Source organism: Mauremys mutica, chromosome 2, assembly GCF_020497125.1.
Source record: "Mauremys mutica isolate MM-2020 ecotype Southern chromosome 2, ASM2049712v1, whole genome shotgun sequence".
In the NCBI taxonomy this organism is placed as follows: domain Eukaryota; kingdom Metazoa; phylum Chordata; order Testudines; family Geoemydidae; genus Mauremys; species Mauremys mutica.
This window is the reverse complement of record NC_059073.1, coordinates 208,074,973-208,093,853: the sequence shown is the minus strand read 5'-3', so window position 1 is coordinate 208,093,853 and position 18,881 is coordinate 208,074,973. Positions and strand designations below refer to the sequence as shown.

The 18,881-nt window shown below is 45.3% G+C and overlaps 1 protein-coding gene across 12 annotated transcripts in view; it reads right to left on the bottom strand.

The window, feature by feature from the left end:
- LRRFIP2 (LRR binding FLII interacting protein 2) overlaps positions 1-18,881 on the bottom strand; it is a 131,083-nt gene that overhangs the window by 62,310 nt on the left and 49,892 nt on the right. For 4 of the 12 annotated variants that reach the window (XM_045007760.1, XM_045007756.1, XM_045007758.1 and 1 more), the window contains 4 exons: positions 17,099-17,167; positions 6,782-6,823; positions 5,056-5,118; positions 432-479 (listed from right to left, as the gene is read on the bottom strand). The exons of 2 other annotated variants lie outside the window; for them this stretch is intronic. In XM_045007760.1, the coding sequence (XP_044863695.1) occupies positions 432-479; positions 5,056-5,118; positions 6,782-6,823; positions 17,099-17,167 (222 nt within the window). Of the gene's footprint in view, positions 1-300; positions 346-431; positions 480-3,079; positions 3,155-5,055; positions 5,119-6,781; positions 6,824-17,098; positions 17,168-18,881 lie in introns of all 12 variants that reach the window. 6 more of the 12 variants (XM_045007768.1, XM_045007757.1, XM_045007763.1 and 3 more) reach the window with 6 other exon arrangements.

Here is an 18,881-nt window from a genome sequence, read left to right as displayed (position 1 = left end):
AAAACCAGAACAGATGACGTTTGATATCCCTGATATTTCTAAAGTAAAAAACAAGCAGAAAAAAGCCTCTGCATTCCAGCCTCCCTTGATAAAGAAATGAGCTGCAAGCCCAATTAAAAAAAAATCTTGTGGAAGTCACCTTTCAGAACATCTTCTATATTCCTATACATTTCACATTATCAGAGTCATGCAAGCATTAGCTTTATCTTAAAATACAGCAGGAATGCATATGCCGTACTCTCAAACTACAGTTATTTGAATGCAGGTTTAAGGCAACCGTGCAAATTGACTCATACGAACCAAACTAGCGCTTCTTATCAAACCCATGTTTACAGTAGGAGACACCTATAAAGAAAAGCATAATAATTTTTATTTTAAAAAAACTATTAACATCAAAAGTTAGACAAAAAGCTTTTTCACACTGTACTAACCCTATAGGTCTTAGTAGTTGCCAAAGGATCACTGTAGAGAGAAGAGGACTGTGATGGGGGGAAAAACACAATAATTTTGGCTGCAGTACAAAGAAAGAGTTAAATCCATTGTTTTAGATTTGCAACAAAGCTCTCAGAACCTAATGAAACAGGTAAAACTTAGATCTAGTACGATAACATTTTAAAGAAACCATACATCTTGACATACGGAAGTTTATAATATGCTAATTGAAAATAATTAGTATTTCTATGGTAAAAAAGTGGCAAGAAAAAAAAGCATGAAACAGAGGACTGGATAGCTCGGTCTTGCAATTTCTCTCCTTGGTTATGAATATAAATCTGACTAAAGTCTACAATAGACAGAAATTGTTATCCTCTGATGGTAGACCAGAAGTTTATTACTTGCATTATGATAACACTTACAGACCCCCATCATTGATCTGGGCCCTATCATGCTATGCTCTGTACAAGGCATGTGTTAAAAGTTCCTGGTTTCAGAGTTCTGCTACTAAAGGAAAGACAGCTATCTATCTATATAGTAGCGGTTTGAGATGTGGGTCAGATACTTATTCCACTCAGGTGTGTGCACGCCCCATGCACAGAATCCGAAGAACTTTGCCTAACAGTACCCATAGGGGTGGTGCTCATAGCCTCTGGTCCCTAAGCCCCTCCCCTGGTTATTTAAATGGCAGTGTCACCCTGATCCCCCCAGTTCCTTCACACCGAACATCAAGAGATGAGACTCTTATGCAGAAGGCACCATGGGTGAGTTGTGGAATACACATCTGCATAAATAGTTCAAAGAACAACAGTTATCATCCAGGCAGGTAACCATCTTTTCATCTTTGATTGGTTCAGTCGTGTATCCCACTCAGGTGATTCACAAGCTATATCAGTGGGAAGTGGGCTCAAAATCTACTTAAAGAAAAACTGCAGAACTGCCTTCCCCAAGTTTGCATCTGATGTAAATGCAATCATAATAGCATAGCATTTGGTAAAAGTACATACACAGGAGACTAGGTGCAAATGCCCAATATCAAAACATCACTGATAAATGTGACTGATGTCACTTAATCCCTAGTTGAATGAGCCCATAGTCTTTGTGGAGCCTGAGCTACTGCATATGCTGTCATAATACAGGAAGTTATCTGGAAATAGTCTGTGTGGAGACCACATGATCCTTCATACTGTCTGCATAGGAGACAGAAAAGTTGAACAAATAAATGGTTTAGTCCTCTCCAAATTAAAAAAGACACACATCGTCTCATAGCCAACAAATGAAGGTGCTGCTCTTCTGCACTTGAATGTGGCGGCTTAGGAAAGAATACCGGTTATTTGGTTAATGTGAAACCACTTTATACAAAAATTTAGAATGCAGCCCTGGGACTACTTAATCTCTGAAAAACTGAGTAAATGGGTGGATCTGCCATTAAAGCCTGCAGCTCACTTACTCTTCCTGCAGATGTGAAAACATGAAAGGTGCAGGAGAGAGAGACAACAAGTTGCCAGGGGGCTCAAATGGAGAACCCATAAGGGCAGCCAGCACAATATTAAGGTCCCACAAAGGAACTGCTTAGTTTGGAATGATCCAGCTTTGGTTTGAGAATAAGCTGAGAAACAAGTGGGATTGGGGAAAAGGAATACATCAGTGCCAATCCCCAATTCAGGTGGAAGGCATCAGTTAAGGAGCCTGGACTGAGACCCACTTGAAAGCAAAATTGATAGAACTTCTTGTTATCTCATTACAAACAGGTCAATAGCCAAGATGGACCTCAGCAAACTGATCTTCATTGACTATTCACAATTCTTGGAGAAATTCCTGCTGATGTGATCAGGAAATGATTCTGGACCCCTGGTAAATGAGATTCCATGTCTTTGCTTCCATATTTAAGCATCTCAGGATGAATGCCATCCAAATAAGGTGCCTTGTTGTTTTTCATCTTCTGCAACGCTTTTTTTACTTCTTCAATTTTTACCTTTGGTGCACACATACCTTAGTGGAATACACATCTGCAACCACTCAAAGCAGCACAAGAAGTGTCACATCTTGGGAAAGTCTGTTGGGCTAGTTACGAACTTGAGGACTAATGTTTTTCCAAGATAAGGAAAGATGAGCAGAAAAGTTTTATTTTTAGTACCAATTTATATTTATGAAGCTGTAAAGAGGTTGGATCAAGTAAAACGGACTAATTATAAGGGCTTACGATAATAGAAAAGTTATTTAATTTAGGCACATTTCACAAATCAAAATAAATAATTATTTTACAGAAAATTGTAAAAAAATTTAACTTTTGGCCTCTCATTATTCTGAATGATTTCCCTAGTTTACCTGGGCAATTCAGTTAAAGCTGGCCTTGAAAAGCACGTAAATAAACTTAAAACTCAATTTAAAATCAAACATACAGTAATCAATTTTAAGTGTTTTAGGTTATGAATTATCTCAAAACATGCAGGAAACAAAACTGCTTCTATGTTATTCATCAGGCTCTACAGTGACAGAGAACAGTCCCTCATAAATTTTTCTGAGCAGCAATGTTAAAAACTAAGCAAGCATTTCAAGTTATGCTAATATTAGTTTTAATACTCCAGAATCTTAAGAGGAAAAAAACATGCATAATAATTATGCAGAAACCAAAGTACAGACAGACCCGAGTATGGTAGGAAGAGATTGGTTTGCTATGTCTAAGGCTGCTATAATTTCTTTGGTCATGGTAAAATCCACTCTGTAAAAAATAAAAAAATTGTACATAAAGTTATTGTGAACAAGAATTAAACCACAATGATGCCCAGACATCCCCAAACTTGTAAACAGACATTGAAAGTTATCCCTCATTTTTTTAGGGCCAGGGCTCAAAATTGGTGCAATTTTCTGAAGGAAAAATGGCACACAGTTGTTGTTTTTTTAAAAGAGTACTCTTTAAAAAAATATGGAAAATGACAACATTTAAAAAATGCCTCATCCAACCAGGAGAAGAAAATATGGGTTTGTTTTTTGCCCCACGCAAAACCAAGGAATGTCCCTGAAAAACCTGACAAGTGAATAATTATTACTTCAAAAACTTGACAACGTGAAATAATAATAAATCAGAACACATTTATGCTTATTTGTTTAATCTGTTTTCATTAGATAATTTGTTGAATCAGAATTTGAAAGTAGAGAGAATTCATTAGTATGTAATAGTCTGTATCTTCACTACATCTTCAAAACACTAGTGAAAATATTTAATAAACCAGGCACCAATCCGACAAACACATAAGCATATGCTTAGCTTTACAACTTTACAACTGTGAATAGTCCCACTGACACTCACTAGTGGAGTTAAACATGTGCTAAGTGTGTGACGGATCAGGGCCTGACTATCTTTCTTACACCACTGTTCTCAGAGAAAAACACACTGAAAGCTTATTGATGACATTTCTGATTATCTACATTGTGCAACTTAGCCCCCTACTTTCTTAACTATAAAAGTGTGTGTGTTTAAAGGGATCAAAAAGCACTGATCCATATTTCCACTGGAATCAGCGCAACTCAGTGGGGAGTAAAGAACAATATATGCACATCCCTTTGCGAAACTGGCTATATCTGTGTGCATGCACGCACAAAGACAGCATGCAAGGGCACGTGTATTGAAATGTAGCAAATTGTGGCTCTTTGGAAAGAGTGGCATTTTAAAAAAATGTGGCAGAAACCATACAGTGCTGTGAAAATAAGAAAATATTTCAGTAGTGAGAGAAAAGTATAGATTCAAGGTGTGATTTTTCAAAGGTGGCCTAACTCTGTGCCCATTTAATCAATGACTCATTTATCAGGGCTGGGACCTTTCAAAAATACCATCCTAAATATATGTATTTTTTAATTAAATATTTCCTGTCAATATCTTATTTTTTAAATTGTACACTTGGACATTCTACAACCGCTTTCTGGAGATCACAATAATCCCAACATCTTTTTCAAAAAAGTCACTGATATGGTGTCAAATGTTTATGGCAAACTTAACCTGCACAACAGAATTTAAGCTAAAGACGCTCCCCGACTTACACAAATGTTCCATTCCAGAACACCTTGCGTAATTCAAATTTTGCGCAAGTTGGAAACATATTTCTGACCATTACACAAAAAAACACTCCTATTTTTAGTTTATAGAACTTTTTCCGTAAGCTCGGATTTGCGTACGTCAGGTTTACGTAACTCTGGGAACGTCTGTACTCGCTACTGATAGAATCGGCGGTAGATATGAAGTAGGTTCCTCTGTCCCCACAGAGCAAATGAAATGAAATCAAATGAAAAAACTGAAAATAAATTTTCATCCACAGAAGTATTACTATTGCAAATATTTCCAAAAGCTTAGCAAAGACCTCTTTGTATATGATTGAAATTCTGCTCTGAGTAGTACACACATAATTCTGCTGACATGACTGGAGTTGCAATCAAATCAGATTTGGTATGGGCCAAATTCAGAGCAGAATTTGGCCCATACCATCACATAGGTCACTTAAATTTCTTTTACTAAGAAACCAAGACATGCATAGCCCCAGTATAGTAAACATATATAGAATTTACTTGTAAAGGACCCTCTGTACTTATTTAGTATATTCATAATAAATATTGCATGAGAACACTAACCAAGAGATCTTTATGGGAACTAGAAGACTTCTTTATTCCGTGAAAGTCACAGTAAGCAGGATTCTATAAGTAAAAATTTAGAAAGTAAACACTAACCAACAACAGCATCTTCAACACCAGAGCATAATAAAAGAAGGAACATGCAATTCTTAACAAAACGCTCACCATTCTAGAGGAGCATTGCCATAGAAAACACTGACCTATCTAGTGAGAGGAATGGGGATTGGGCTAAAATACCAGATGCAGGTTGATCATATCACTAAACCCAGACGAAGGGTCAGATGAGTGAGACTGCAACTTCAGCTGTCTTGAGTTATCCAGTAAAGACAACCAGTGCTCAATATTCACAGTAGTTCTCAAAAAAGTAAAATGTGCTAATTTGAAAAAATAAGCTTAAAGATAAAAGAATATTAATAGCGTATTCCTTTCACCTACTTAACCTCTCTCATGGTTTATTCAAAGTTTATGGGTGTTAATTTAGTTTCTTGTTTGTTTACAGGTTCATGTTAGTAACAAAAATGTTTGATTCCTGTCTCTGCTTAAAGGGATCTGCACAGTCCCTGATCCCCGTGTTTGAGAATTTAAGATTTTTTGGGGTTGTTGTATCTAGCCCTTATGATTTTGTGACCCATATGTAACAGATACAATCTTTTCTTTCTCCGTTTACAGAGAGTCTGAATCAAGAGGCATGAATTACTTACAGCCCAAGTCTCAGACACAGAGCAAAATCTCAGCAGGTTCTGCAATGAGAAGTGGAAGAAATCCTTCCTGGACAGGTCTCTGAGCTGGCTCCAGCCTAAAAGCTGATGTGGCCGCTGTAATATTTATGCTAATGCAGCTACGGGGTAGGTGGTGAACCATTTGGATTGCACGTAGCAACAGATCAACTAGTCTTGGCCACAAATCCTTGCTGCACAATGGCAAGCCCTGACAGGCAGGGTTCTGTGGTGTGTGAACCTCCTCTGTATTATTTGCCTCAGTATTATTTGCCCCTAACTGATGTATGAAGTGCCTTCCAGTCATCAAAACACCTCTCCTTCTGTGTATACTCTATGTCCTTTTTTTTTTTTTTAAACAGGATTTCCCACCATTCCAAATACCACATCTGTCCCACTGATGTAAGCAACTTTGCGAGTCCTAGTGTATATGAGCTGGCAGTTCACCCCACTATTTTAGGATCATGCAGCAGCCAGTATGGGCGCAGGGTTCTGCCTAGGTGAACAAGTTGCAAGATCGGGGCATTAGCAGCTATCATAAAGTAGTATATTTTCATGCAAAATAAGAGTATATTAGTTTTCGAAAATGTATGTTTCCTCTGTCTAAATTGTATGCCAAGTTAAATGAAAGTAATATTTTTTAAATGGCAGAGATAAGTAGAAAAGACTTTAAAGGATCCCCATGCCAATGGCATGGTCTTCAGAACTGTAATTATAATATTACCTTAAAATAGAAAGTAATTTAACAATGAATGACACATATAGATGGTTATTTAGATTTAAAATTGTATATTCTATAACTTCATTTTTTGTCAGAAAAGTAGTTATACATGCACCCTTCCAAAATAGTTACATTTGTAATCATAGCCTAACAGAGAACACAGTAGGCAAGATCAATTTAGTGATAATTTTTTAAGAGCTCACTATCATTCAAAATTAATGTGATCAGGTCTCTTAAAAGTTTGAAAGTAGCCGTTATTCATATAGAGACATGCAAATTGTCTACGTACTGAGAGTGAATGTCTTGTAGATCTATCCTTCACACCATCACACTAAAGGTATGGTAAACCAACGATGAAGAAAGAAGAATTTCAGAATGCCAAGACAACAGGAAAACAGGACAGAAAAAAAATAAAAATCTAAAATGTTTATATCAATAAAGTAGTAGTCAAAAATTAAGAGGATTAAGAGAATCACAGATTTACGGAGTACAACAGTAAAAATTCACACTAAAGAATATTATGCATCACAAACTGGCATTTTTGAGGGAAAATAGATTTTTTTTAAATTAGAATGGCTATTTCTTAGCACACTGCTAAAAATGCGCAAATTTCTGAAAAGTAGGGCTGTCGATTAGACGCAGTTAACGCACGCCATTAATTCAAAAAAATTAACTGCGATTAAAAAAAGTATCATGATTAATCGCACTGTTAAACAATAGAATATCAATTGGAATTTATTAAATATTTTGGGATGTTTTTCTACGTTTTCAAATATATTTATTTCTATTACAACACAGAATACAAAGTGTACAGTGCTCACTTATTTTTTATTACAAATATTTGCACTGTAAAAATCATAAAGATAGTATTTTTCAATTAATCTCCTACAAGTACTGTAGTTCAATCTCTTTGTCGTGAAAGTGTAACTTACAAACGTAGATTGTTTTTGTTTGTTTGTTACATAACTGCATTCAAAAACAAAACAATGCAAAACTTTAGAGCCTACAAATCCATTCGGTCCTACTTCTTGTTCAACCAATTGCTAAGACAAACAAGTTTGTTTACATTTATGGAAGATACTGTTGAATGCTTCTTATTAACGTCAGCTGAAAGTGAGAACAGACATTCGCATGGCACTTTTGTAGCCGGCGTTGCAAAGTATTTACGTGCTAATATGCTAAACATTCATATGCCCCTTCATGCTTCGGCCACCATCCCAGAGGACATACTTCCATACTGATGATGCTTGTTTAAAAAAAAAAAATTGTGTTAATTAAATTTGTGACTGAACTCCTTGGGGGAGAACTGTATGTCTCTCGTTCTGTTTTATACACATTCTGCTGTATATTTCATCTTATAGCAGTCTCAAGATGATGACCCAGCACATGTTGTTCATTTTAAGAACACTTTCACTGCAGATTTGACAAAACGTAAAGAAGGTACCAATGTGAGGTTTCTAAGGACAGATACAGCACTCAACCCAAGGAGTTCAGTCACAAATTTAAGTAATGCATGTCTTTCAGAAGTCTTAAAAGAGCAACACTCTGATGCGGAAACTACAGAACCCAAACCACCAAAAAAGAAAATCAACCTTCTGCTGGTGGCATCTGACTTAGATGATGAAAATGAACATTCATTGGTCCGCTCTGCTTTGGATCATTATCAAGCAGAACCCGTCATCAGCATGGACGCATGTCTTCTGGAATGGTGGTTGAAGCATGAAGGGCCATATGAATCTTTAGCGCATCTGGCATGTAAGTATCTTGTGATGCCAGCTACAACATGCCATGCAAACGCCTGTTCTCACTTTCAGGTGACATTTTAAACAAGACGTGGGCAGCATTATCTCTTGAAAATTGTAACCAAACTTGTTTGTCTGAGCGATTGGCTGAAGTAGGACTGAGTAGACTTGTTTGTTCTAAAGTTTTACATTGTTTTATTTTTGAATGCAGTTATTTTTTGTACAAAATTCTACATTTGTAAGTTCAACTTTCATGATAAAGAGATTGCACTACAGCACTTGTATTAAGTGAATTGAAATATACTATTTCTTTTGTTTTTTACAGTGAAAATATTTGTAAAAAAATATAAAGTGAGCACTGTACACTTTGTATTCTGTGTTGTAATTGAAATATATTTGAAAATGTAGAAAACATCCACAAATATTTATATACATTATATTCTATTATCATTTAACAGTGCAATTAATCGCACAACTAATTTTTTAATCACTGGACAGCCCTACTGAAAAGTGAGATGATTTGTGACAACAGTCAGCTAGCGCTACATGACCAGTTTTCATACCGCTTGAATATCAGAGCTTTAAATATTTACACAAATTCTATTACAACATCTGTATGAGAATGTGGAAAGACTCTGGAAAATGACTCCCTAATAATACTATTGTAGTTGTAGGGTTCCGTGCTTACTGTCTCGCAAAACCAGACATCAAATTTGCTCAACTTACAGATACAAAAATACTTTAAGTGTTAGTCTTGGGATGTGAAAGTAAATCTGTGTTCTTTCTGGGTTATAAATTTTTCAAGATTCCACAACTGTAACTTAGTTAACCAATCTGTTGGTGATGCATAAGCCACAAAAGCATCCAGGTCCCTCTTCTATTGATGTTGGCTTTGCAATGCTGTCAAAAATAAGAATTTATTCTTGATAGTGAAGCAAGCAGATACAGATTTTTAGTACTCATAGGAAGCAGAACAGTTGAGAATGCTGGTGTTATTTAAGTGTCACTTTTCTGACTAACAGGAATTTAAAAAAAAATGGAAACTGGTGTCAGAACCTTTCTATACACTATTAATGCTACAACTGAAGCCAAAACTTGTGGTTTTTTTTTTTCTTTAAGACATTTAAACTGCTAAGAGGAAACTTATAAGGATAACCTCTTGGTTGTTAATTTGATTCTCTGAATATCTGTCTTCACACCCAGACTCAGGTCTGGTTTTCTTTTTAAGCTGCACCATTTTAACTAAAAAACTGTGATTTTAAATGCAACACATGGAGACAGATCAGACTGAAGAGTGCTGTTGCCATCAAAACCCCATATATGGGATTACGGTTACGATTTAGTCATAGGTATTTTTAGTAAAAGTCATGGACAGGTCAGGGACAAGAAACAAAAAGTCACGGACCGCTGCTCCATGGCAGCACCTGGGACCAGTGGCCAGGACCAGTGCCAGAGCAGCAGCTGGTGCGGCTGACCCCACGGCCGCCCCAGCTGCTCAGGCAGCCCTTGGGTCAGCCGCACCAGCTGCTGCAGCTGCAGAAGTCCCAGAGGTCCCAGAAAAAGACGGTTACTCACCGTAGTAACTGTTGTTCTTCGAGATGTGTTGCTCCTATCCATTCCAATTAGGTGTGCGCGCCGCGCGTGCACGGCATCTCGGAACTTTTTTACCCTAGCAACTCCGGCGGGCCGGCTGGGCGCCCCCTGGAGTGGCGCCGCTATGGCGCTGAATATATACCCCAGCCGGCCCGTCCGCTCCTCAGTTCCTTCTTGCCGGCTACTCCGACAGTGGGGAAGGAGGGCGGGTCTGGAATGGATAGGAGCAACACATCTCGAAGAACAACAGTTACTACGGTGAGTAACCGTCTTTTCTTCTTCGAGTGATTGCTCCTATGCATTCCAGTTAGGTGATTCCCAAGCCTTACCTAGGCGGTGGGGTCGGAGTGAGACGTGGCGGAGTGTAATACCGCTGAGCCGAAGGCTGCGTCGTCTCGAGACTGTTGCACCAACGCGTAGTGGGAGGCGAAGGTGTGGACCGAAGACCAGGTGGCCGCTCGACAGATGTCCTGGATCGGAATGTGGGCCAGGAAGGCAGCCGACGAGGCGTGCGCCCTCGTCGAGTGGGCGGTGAGTCGGCACGGGGGGACGCAAGCAAGCTCGTAGCAGGTCCGAATGCATGCTGTAACCCATGAGGAAATCCGTTGTGAGGATATCGGCTCGCCTCTCATGCGGTCAGCAACCGCTACGAACAGCTGGGGCGAACGCCGGAAGGGCTTAGTCCGCTCGATGTAGAAAGCGAGCGCCCTGCGGACGTCGAGGGTATGCAGCTGCTGCTCCCGAGGCGAGGCGTGCGGCTTCGGGAAGAACACCGGGAGGAAGATCTCCTGGTTGAGATGGAACGTTGACACTACCTTCGGGAGGAAGCCCGGATGAGGGCGAAGCTGCACCTTGTCCCCATGGAAGACGGTGTATGGCGGGCTAACCGTCAGAGCGCGGAGCTCAGAAACTCGTCTTGCTGATGTAATGGCGACAAGGAAGGCCGTCTTCCAGGAGAGGTAGAGCAAGGAGCACGTGGCCAAGGGCTCGAAGGGGGGACCCATCAGCTTGGCCAGCACAAGGTTCAAATCCCAGGTCGGGGTAGGACGCCGCACCGGCGGGTACAAGCGGTCCAGGCCTTTGAGAAAGCGGGAAACCATCTGGTTCGAGAAGATGGACCGACCTTCTACGGATGGACGGAAAGCGGACACTGCCGCCAGGTGAACTCTCAAGGAGGAGACCGCAAGACCTTGCTCCTTAAGGTACCAGAGGTAGTCCAGGATGGTAGGGACCGGGACTACAAACGGATTGAGACCTCGTTGATCACACCAGAGTGCGAATCTCTTCCATTTCGCTAGGTAAGTGGAGCGAGTGGAAGGCTTCCGGCTCTCAAGTAGGACCTGCTGGACTGCTGCAGAACAGCCCCTCTCCGCGTGGGTCAACCACTCAGGTACCAAGCTGTGAGATGGAGGGACTGCAGGTTCGGATGGCGGAGTCTGCCGAAGTCCTGAGTGATGAGGTCCGGCCATAGCGGAAGGGGAATGGGATCCCGAACGGAGAGCTCGAGCAGCAGGGTGAACCAGTGCTGCCTCGGCCAGGCCGGCGCTACGAGTATGACGGTGGCTCTGTCCCTCCGAAGCTTCAGGAGCACTCGGTGCACGAGCGGGAATGGAGGGAAGGAGTAGAGGAGGCGATCCGTCCAGGGGTAAAGGAAGGCGTCCGACAGGGAGCCTGGCGAGCGACCCTGGTATGAGCAAAAGAGGTGGCACTTCCTGTTCTCCCTGGAGGCGAATAGGTCTACTTGGGGAAATCCCCACCTCCGGAAGATTGTGTGGACTACATCTGGACGGAGGGACCATTCGTGGGAGAGGAACGACCTGCTGAGATGGTCGGCCAGCGTGTTCTGCACTCCCGGAAGAAAGGACGCTTCCAGGTGAATGGAGTGGGTCACGCAGAAGTCCCACAGGAGCATCGCCTCCTTGCAGAGGAGGGAGGATCGGGCTCCGCCCTGTTTGTTCACGTAGAACATTGCTGTAGTATTGTCCGTGAACACTGTCACACAGCGGCCTTGCAGGTGGGTGCAGAAGGTGCGACAGGCTAGGCGGATCGCGCGCAGCTCGCGGACATTGATGTGCAGGGCGAGCTCCTGCGGCGACCACCGACCTTGGGTGTGAAGATCGCCCAGGCGAGCTCCCCAACCGAGCGCTGAGGCATCCGTAGTCAGAGTAGCGGATGGGCGAGGAGGGTGGAACGGGACTCCCGCACACACGACCTCCGGGTCGAGCCACCAGCGGAGGGACTCGAGGGTCGTCCTGGTTACCGTGACCACCATGTCGATGGGGTCTCGATGAGGCCGGTACACCGACGCGAGCCAAGACCGGAACGGGCGGAGGTGGAGCCGCGCGTACGCTGTGACATATGTGCACGAAGCCATGTGGCCCAGGAGGCGGAGGCAGGAGCGCACCGTCGTGGTTGGGAAGGTGACGAGGTCCCGGATGATGGAGACCATCGTCTGGTGTCGAGCGCGAGGGAGACAGGCCCTGGCCACCGTGGAGTCGAGGACTGCTCCGATGAACTCCACTTGCTGTGCCGGGATCAATGTGGACTTCTCGGCGTTGATGAGAAGACCGAGTCGCTGAAAAAGAGCCAGGATTTCTGCCATCTGGTCCATTACGAGTTGTCGGGACTGACCTCGAACCAGCCAGTCGTCGAGATACGGGTAGACGTGTATCTGACGACGTCGGAGAGCTGCGGCCACTACCGCCATGCATTTGGTAAATACCCTCGGGGCAGTGGAGAGTCCGAACGGCAACACGGCGAACTGGTAGTGGGTGTTGTTCACCACAAACCGGAGGTAACGACGATGGGGAGGATAGATTGCGACATGGAAGTAGGCGTCCTTCATGTCGAGGGCGGCAAACCAATCTCCCGGATCCAGAGAGGGAATGATGGTCCCCAAGGTGACCATGCGAAACTTGGGCTTGAGCAGGTACTTGTTCAGCTCGCGAAGGTCCAGGATAGGACGTAGCCCCCCTTTCGCTTTGGGGATGAGAAAATAACGGGAATAGAATCCCCTGCCCCGCCTGTCTTGAGGCACTGCTTCTATGGCACCCACGCTCAACAGAGTGTGAACCTCTTGTAAGAGGACTTGCTCGTGAGAGGGGTCCCTGAAGAGGGACAGGGAGGGTGGGTGGGAAGGTGGGGGTGAAACAAATTGCAGGCGGTATCCCAACTGGACCGTTTGAAGCACCCAGTTGTCTGACGTTACTCGGGACCACGCCGAAAAGAAATGGGAAAGGCGGTTGTAAAATAACGGGGAAGGATCTGGTAGGGAGAGTGATGGGCCGTCCTCGAGCGTCCCATCAAAAGGCCTGCTTGGCCCCCTGAGGGGCCTTGGACGAGGCCTGGCCCTGGTTACGGCGGTTGCCTGAAGGACGACGGCGATTTTGGGCCGGTCGCCGGCTATTGTATGGCCGATATCGAGACTGATAGACGGGTCGGGAGGGCTGCTGACGGAAGGACCTGCGCTGCGTTGCCGGCGTGTGCATGCCGAGAGTACGTATCGCAATACGGCCGTCCTTCAAAGTTTGGATTCAAGAATCCGTCTTTTCGGAGAAAAGACCCTTTGTGTCAAAGGGTAGGTCCTGTAGCGTGTATTGGACCTCCGGCGGCAGGGTGGAAGACTGCAGCCAAGCGATGCGCCGCATCGTCACGCCGGAGGCCAAGGTCCTAGCACCTGAGTCCGCAGCGTCGAGGGCGGCCGTGATGGAGGATCTAGACGACCTCCTTCCCTCCTCCAACATCGCCGCGAACTCCTGTCGGGAGGCTGTTGGCAGGAGCTCCGTAAATTTCGCCAGGGACGTCATGATATCGAAGACGTACCTGGCGAGGAGGACCATCTGATTGGCTATCCGCATTTGCAGACCGCCAGCGGAATAGACCTTACGGCCTAGCAGGTCCATACGCCGCGCGTCCCTCGATTTGGGTGCAGGGGCCGGTTGGCCGTGCCGCTCCCTATCATTAACCGATTGGACGACCAGGGAGTCCGGGGTCGGGTGCGTGTACAGATATTCATAGCCCGTGGGAGGGACAGAGTATTTACGTTCAACCCCCCGGGCTGTAGGAGGTACGGACGCAGGCGTCTGCCAGAGAGTGGTGGCATTCTTTTGCACTGTCCGCACGAAAGGCAGTGCAACTCGCACTGGCACCTCTGCCCCAACTACATTTGTGATGGGGTCCTCGTCTTCCTGTACCTCCGCTATCGGCAGAGCCATAGCCGTCGCCACGCGGCGAAGGAGGTCTTGGTGCGCTTTTAAGTCTATGGGCGGAGGCTCCTTCGTCGACGCTCCGGCCACCGCTTCATCAGGCGAGGACGAGGAGGACAAGCCCTGGATGACCGCCTCCGAAGAGGGATCTGCCGCGTGCTCGTCGGGGGGGTCGGGCTGCGCGTGCCCCTGGGGTTCAGGTGGTATAGCCTCCGCAGCAGGCGGCGAAGGGGCCGGTCGGCTGATTGTCGCCTCTGGAACCCTGCGCTTGGACGCGAGGGGTCTTGGGGGGAAGGGCACCCCCTGCGCCTCATACTGGGCCCATGGAACCCAGAAGCCTCACGGCTGTGCCCCTTGAGGATGGCCCTGCGGGGTGGGTGGCAGGAGTCCGTAGCCCTCCGTCCCAGAAGCGACCGACACGGGACGGGATGCCCATGGAGGTGCCGAGGCGCTGACGGAGTGCGCTGCGGAGTGAGGTAGGCCGACCCCGGATGGCAGCGAAGAGCGATGCTGGTCCGCTCGGTACCGGGATGGCGACCGGGAGTGACGTCCGTCACGGTGCCGGGAGCTCGACCGGTGCCGGGAGCTCGACCGGGATTGAGACCTGCGGTGCCGGGAACGGTGCCGGGACGGCGACCTCTGGCGGTGCCGACGCGATGGCGACCTGGACCTCGTGCGGCGCCGGGAGTACGACCGGTACCGCGATGACGAGCGGTACCAGGACTGCGACCGGCGTTTCGACGGCGATCGGTACCGCGATGGCGAGCGGTGCCGAGATCGCGAGCGACGGGACGGAGACCTGCCGTAGGACCGGGAACGAGACCGGGACCGGGTGTGTCGTCCATGTCGCCTGTCCAGAGACGGTGGCTGGGTCATTCTGGCCGGCTTTCCCGCCGACACGACAGCCCGCACCGGCGGTGCCGGGGGCCGGAGGCCCGGTGCCTCTATGAGCTGAATCAGCTCCCGCGCGGAAGAGAATGTCTCCGGCGTTGATGGCAGCCGGGGCTCAACCACGGACGGTACCGGGGAGCGTGGCGGCGCCGGAGTCAAAGGTCCGGTGCACAGCTTGTGCACGGTCACCGCGGGGGCCGCAGGTGGCGCAACCGCTTTCGCCGAGTCCTCAGCGCGAGCCTGCACCAGTGCCTTCGCCAGCCTATGTTTCTTCGAAGGCGAAAGCGAGCGGTGCCGAGACTTCGTAGCCGCTTTCTGAGGCTGTGGTGCCGCGGCGCCGGAGCGGCTCGGTGCCGCCGGCGCGCTCTGTATCGAGGAAGCTCGCGGTGCCGGCGCGGACGGTGCCGGTGGCTGGAGCGACGCTTCCATCAAGAGCTGCTTCAAGCGGATATCCCGCTCTTTTCGAGTCCGCGGTTTAAATGTAGAACAGAGCGAACACTTATCTGTTCTATGCCCTTCGCCCAGGCAACGGAGGCAGGCGTCGTGCGGGTCTCCGACGGGCATAGGCCTCTGGCACGCAGCGCAGGGCTTAAAGCCCGGTGCTTTGGGCATGAGCCCGCACCGGGTGAGGCAAAAGGGGAAAATCCCCCCTTTTACCTTACCTATTAACACTAACTATCTAACTAACTAACTGTAAAACTAATCACTAACTAACTATGTACAAACAAGAAGCGAGAGCTAGGGTCGTGGAGGACAAAGAGCACTCCACAGTTCCAACTGGCCGTCACGGGCGGTAAGAAGGAACTGAGGAGCGGACGGGCCGGCTGGGGTATATATTCAGCGCCATAGCGGCGCCACTCCAGGGGGCGCCCAGCCGGCCCGCCGGAGTTGCTAGGGTAAAAAAGTTCCGAGATGCCGTGCACGCGCAGCGCGCACACCTAACTGGAATGGATAGGAGCAATCACTCGAAGAAGAAGTCACAGAATCCGTCACCTCTGTGAAAGACTCACAGCCTTAATCATAATTAAAGGCTACAATTTATTCATAGGTATTTTTAGTAAAAGTCATGGACAGGTCAGGGGCAAGAAACAAAAAATCTCTGCCCGTGACCTGTCCATGACTTATACCATAAATATTCATGATTTAATCTTTTTTGGAGGGTTGGGGGGGGGCGTGGCACCAGCTGCTGGGAAGGGGAGAGCCCCAGGGGCCTGCTGCCACTCAGGCCGCTGCTGTGGGGGAAGCCCGAGGGGGCCAGCCACTGCTCCGGCCATCCTGGGACCACTGCCAGGAGCTACCTACCTGCATCGGATCCCATCAGCCTCAGGACTGCTCCGCAGGCGGTCCCCAGGGCCAGCCACATTGGCCGTTGCTCGGGCAGTCCCTGGGGCCAGCTGCCCAGGGCCACCTGAGCAGCAGCCCATGCAGCTGGCCCCAGGGCTGATGCCGCTCCAGCAGCGGCTGGTATGGCTGGCTGCGGGGCCGCCTGAGTGGCTGACTGCAAAACCACTGCAGGGGTCAGCCACACTAATTGCTGCAGAAGTCACAGAGGTTGCAGAAAGTCAGACTCCATGACTACCGCGACCTCTGTGACAAACACGGAACCCTAATCATAATTAATTAACAATTCAACCAACTTCAGAAAACATTAAAATCTGCATATAAACATTACAGATAAAATTGTCTAAGCTAGAATAATAGTTATCCTTCATTTTCTTATTTCAGCCCAGCTCACGGGACTAAAAGCGCAGTATCTACCCCAAAAAGATATGGCTTGAGCAATCTACAAATTGAAGCTTGAAGCAGTCTCCTGCCAAAAGTTGCAGCAGAGAATCTACATTGAATTTAATGCAGTGGTTTTCAAGCTTTGTCATCTCAACACATTTCTGTTGAGGAACTGGAAGACCACCTCTTCCCACAACAATGTTCCCACATTGGTTTGCTGAGCCAAAATAAAACTTAAGCCACAGATTTCTTAGAGCCTTCAAATTCATTTTCACTGGAAGAAAGCTGTATTATACAAATAACACACTCCAGTAACTACTGTTTTCCATTAAAATAATGTGTTCTAGCTGAAATAAGTGTTCAGTATTTTATTACTATTTTTGATCAGTAGGCACACAAAATGTTATATTACATGAACAAGTCAAAAATGCTCATTTCCAGGTTACACACCACAAGATCTCTCCTTCTGGGGGTGGTTGTTCTGCTGCTACGAGACCCACTGACATCCAAAGATGAACTCTTAGGAATTAAATTGTAGAAGATTATGAATTTCAAATATATAAACGGTAAATAAATTCAAAATAAAAAACTGCTTTTAATAGAGATATATAAATCTGTACTCTATGCATGGTGAGCAGTGTAATAAAGCTAATTTTATGCATTAGGAATGACAGTATAATTTAAGAGGGAGTTGTGTGATCACCACTGACAAGTACTACGGATGACCATCTCATGTGCTATTTCTAACCACTAGTTTGTGCTTTCTTTAATTGTGTTTTATTTCTTAAAGAATGAGAAACAACATGACTGCTTTGAGCAAATTATTTTCTCTTTGGAAAAGATGAAAAAAGGCTAATGTTTATCTACCAAATTAGTTTCTCTAATTTCTGGTGTGGGTATAATAATTGTTAGGCCTGAATAAAGATGTAGCACAAAACCAGTTATGCCAACCTGACTGAAGTCAGGCTAACAGAGGTTTCTGGGTAATCCCAGAGTGAAAAATACTGAGAAGCAGCATTGTCTCACAAAGCCCTGGGAAAGAGTAAAATAAGTGAGGGGGCTGGTACCAGCTGTGTTGTGTTAAGAAACAGTGTTTGAAGAACTGATAAGAAACGCAAGCATCTCACAGTTCTGACTCTAATTCCCTGGTTTAGTGTTCGGTGTGTTTTAACTCCCTCACATTCCTAACCTTTGGCGCTTGTTGAGATATTAACAATTTAATGCTGTAGAGACTAGGCATGCGTATATATTAAAAGGTGTCTAATTTCTAGTTGTTAGACAAAGGGGATGGGTTGCTCAAGTAAATGATCTATGACATAATAAAACTGTTTATATAGGCTAGTACTAAGCTGTAAAGGGCTGCTGGTTCTTTTTGGATACGAGCTGCTCTTTCTTGACGCGTGCACTTGTCAATAAAGAGCTTTTGATCGGACCTTGCTGGTGTTGCCTGTCTCTCTGCGGTCAGACAACGAACTTCGCTGTCGGGAGTCGAGTCCCTGACATAATGAAGTAACTTAAGAATACATGTTCTCTGCTTCTGCAAGAGTGCAAAAACAGAACATAGATAGATCTGTGTGTTGGTCCTAAGTGTGAAAATCCTCCAAATATTAATGATTAACCTGTTGAAATGGAGATAGTTCACTGCCCAATGACTTCATAAACATCTACTTCAATTACTTTTGGTAAATGAAACAACCAAATAATCATTCGTTTTCTGATATAGCGGTAAAACTAAACTGAAAAGTTTTCAAAATAAATCACTTAAAAATGTATAGTGTGTACCTTCTAAAAATGAAATCTACATATACCTCTGAGTTGGGAAGAATATGTATTAAGGTTATAACAACAAAGAAGAATGCACTTTTATGTAGAAATCCACGATTAAATCAAGTCTTCCTTACTACTGATTTAAATCAATTTGATTTACATCAAATCCACCCTGGCTAACAAAAAGTATAGTAACTCCTCACTTAACATTGTAGTTATGTTCCTGAAAAATGTGACTAAGTGAAACGATGTTAAGCAAATACAATTTCCCCATAAGAATTAATGTAAGGGGGGGACAGGATTAGGTTCCAGGGATTTTTTTTTTCCAGACAAAGGGCATTATATACATTTTAAACAAGCAATTTAATACTACACTGGGGAAGGGGGGGGAAGAGTAGTGTGCACGTGCTGTGTGTTTACAAACATACTGCACCATACTATAGTTGGGAGGTGCCCCTGCCTTACC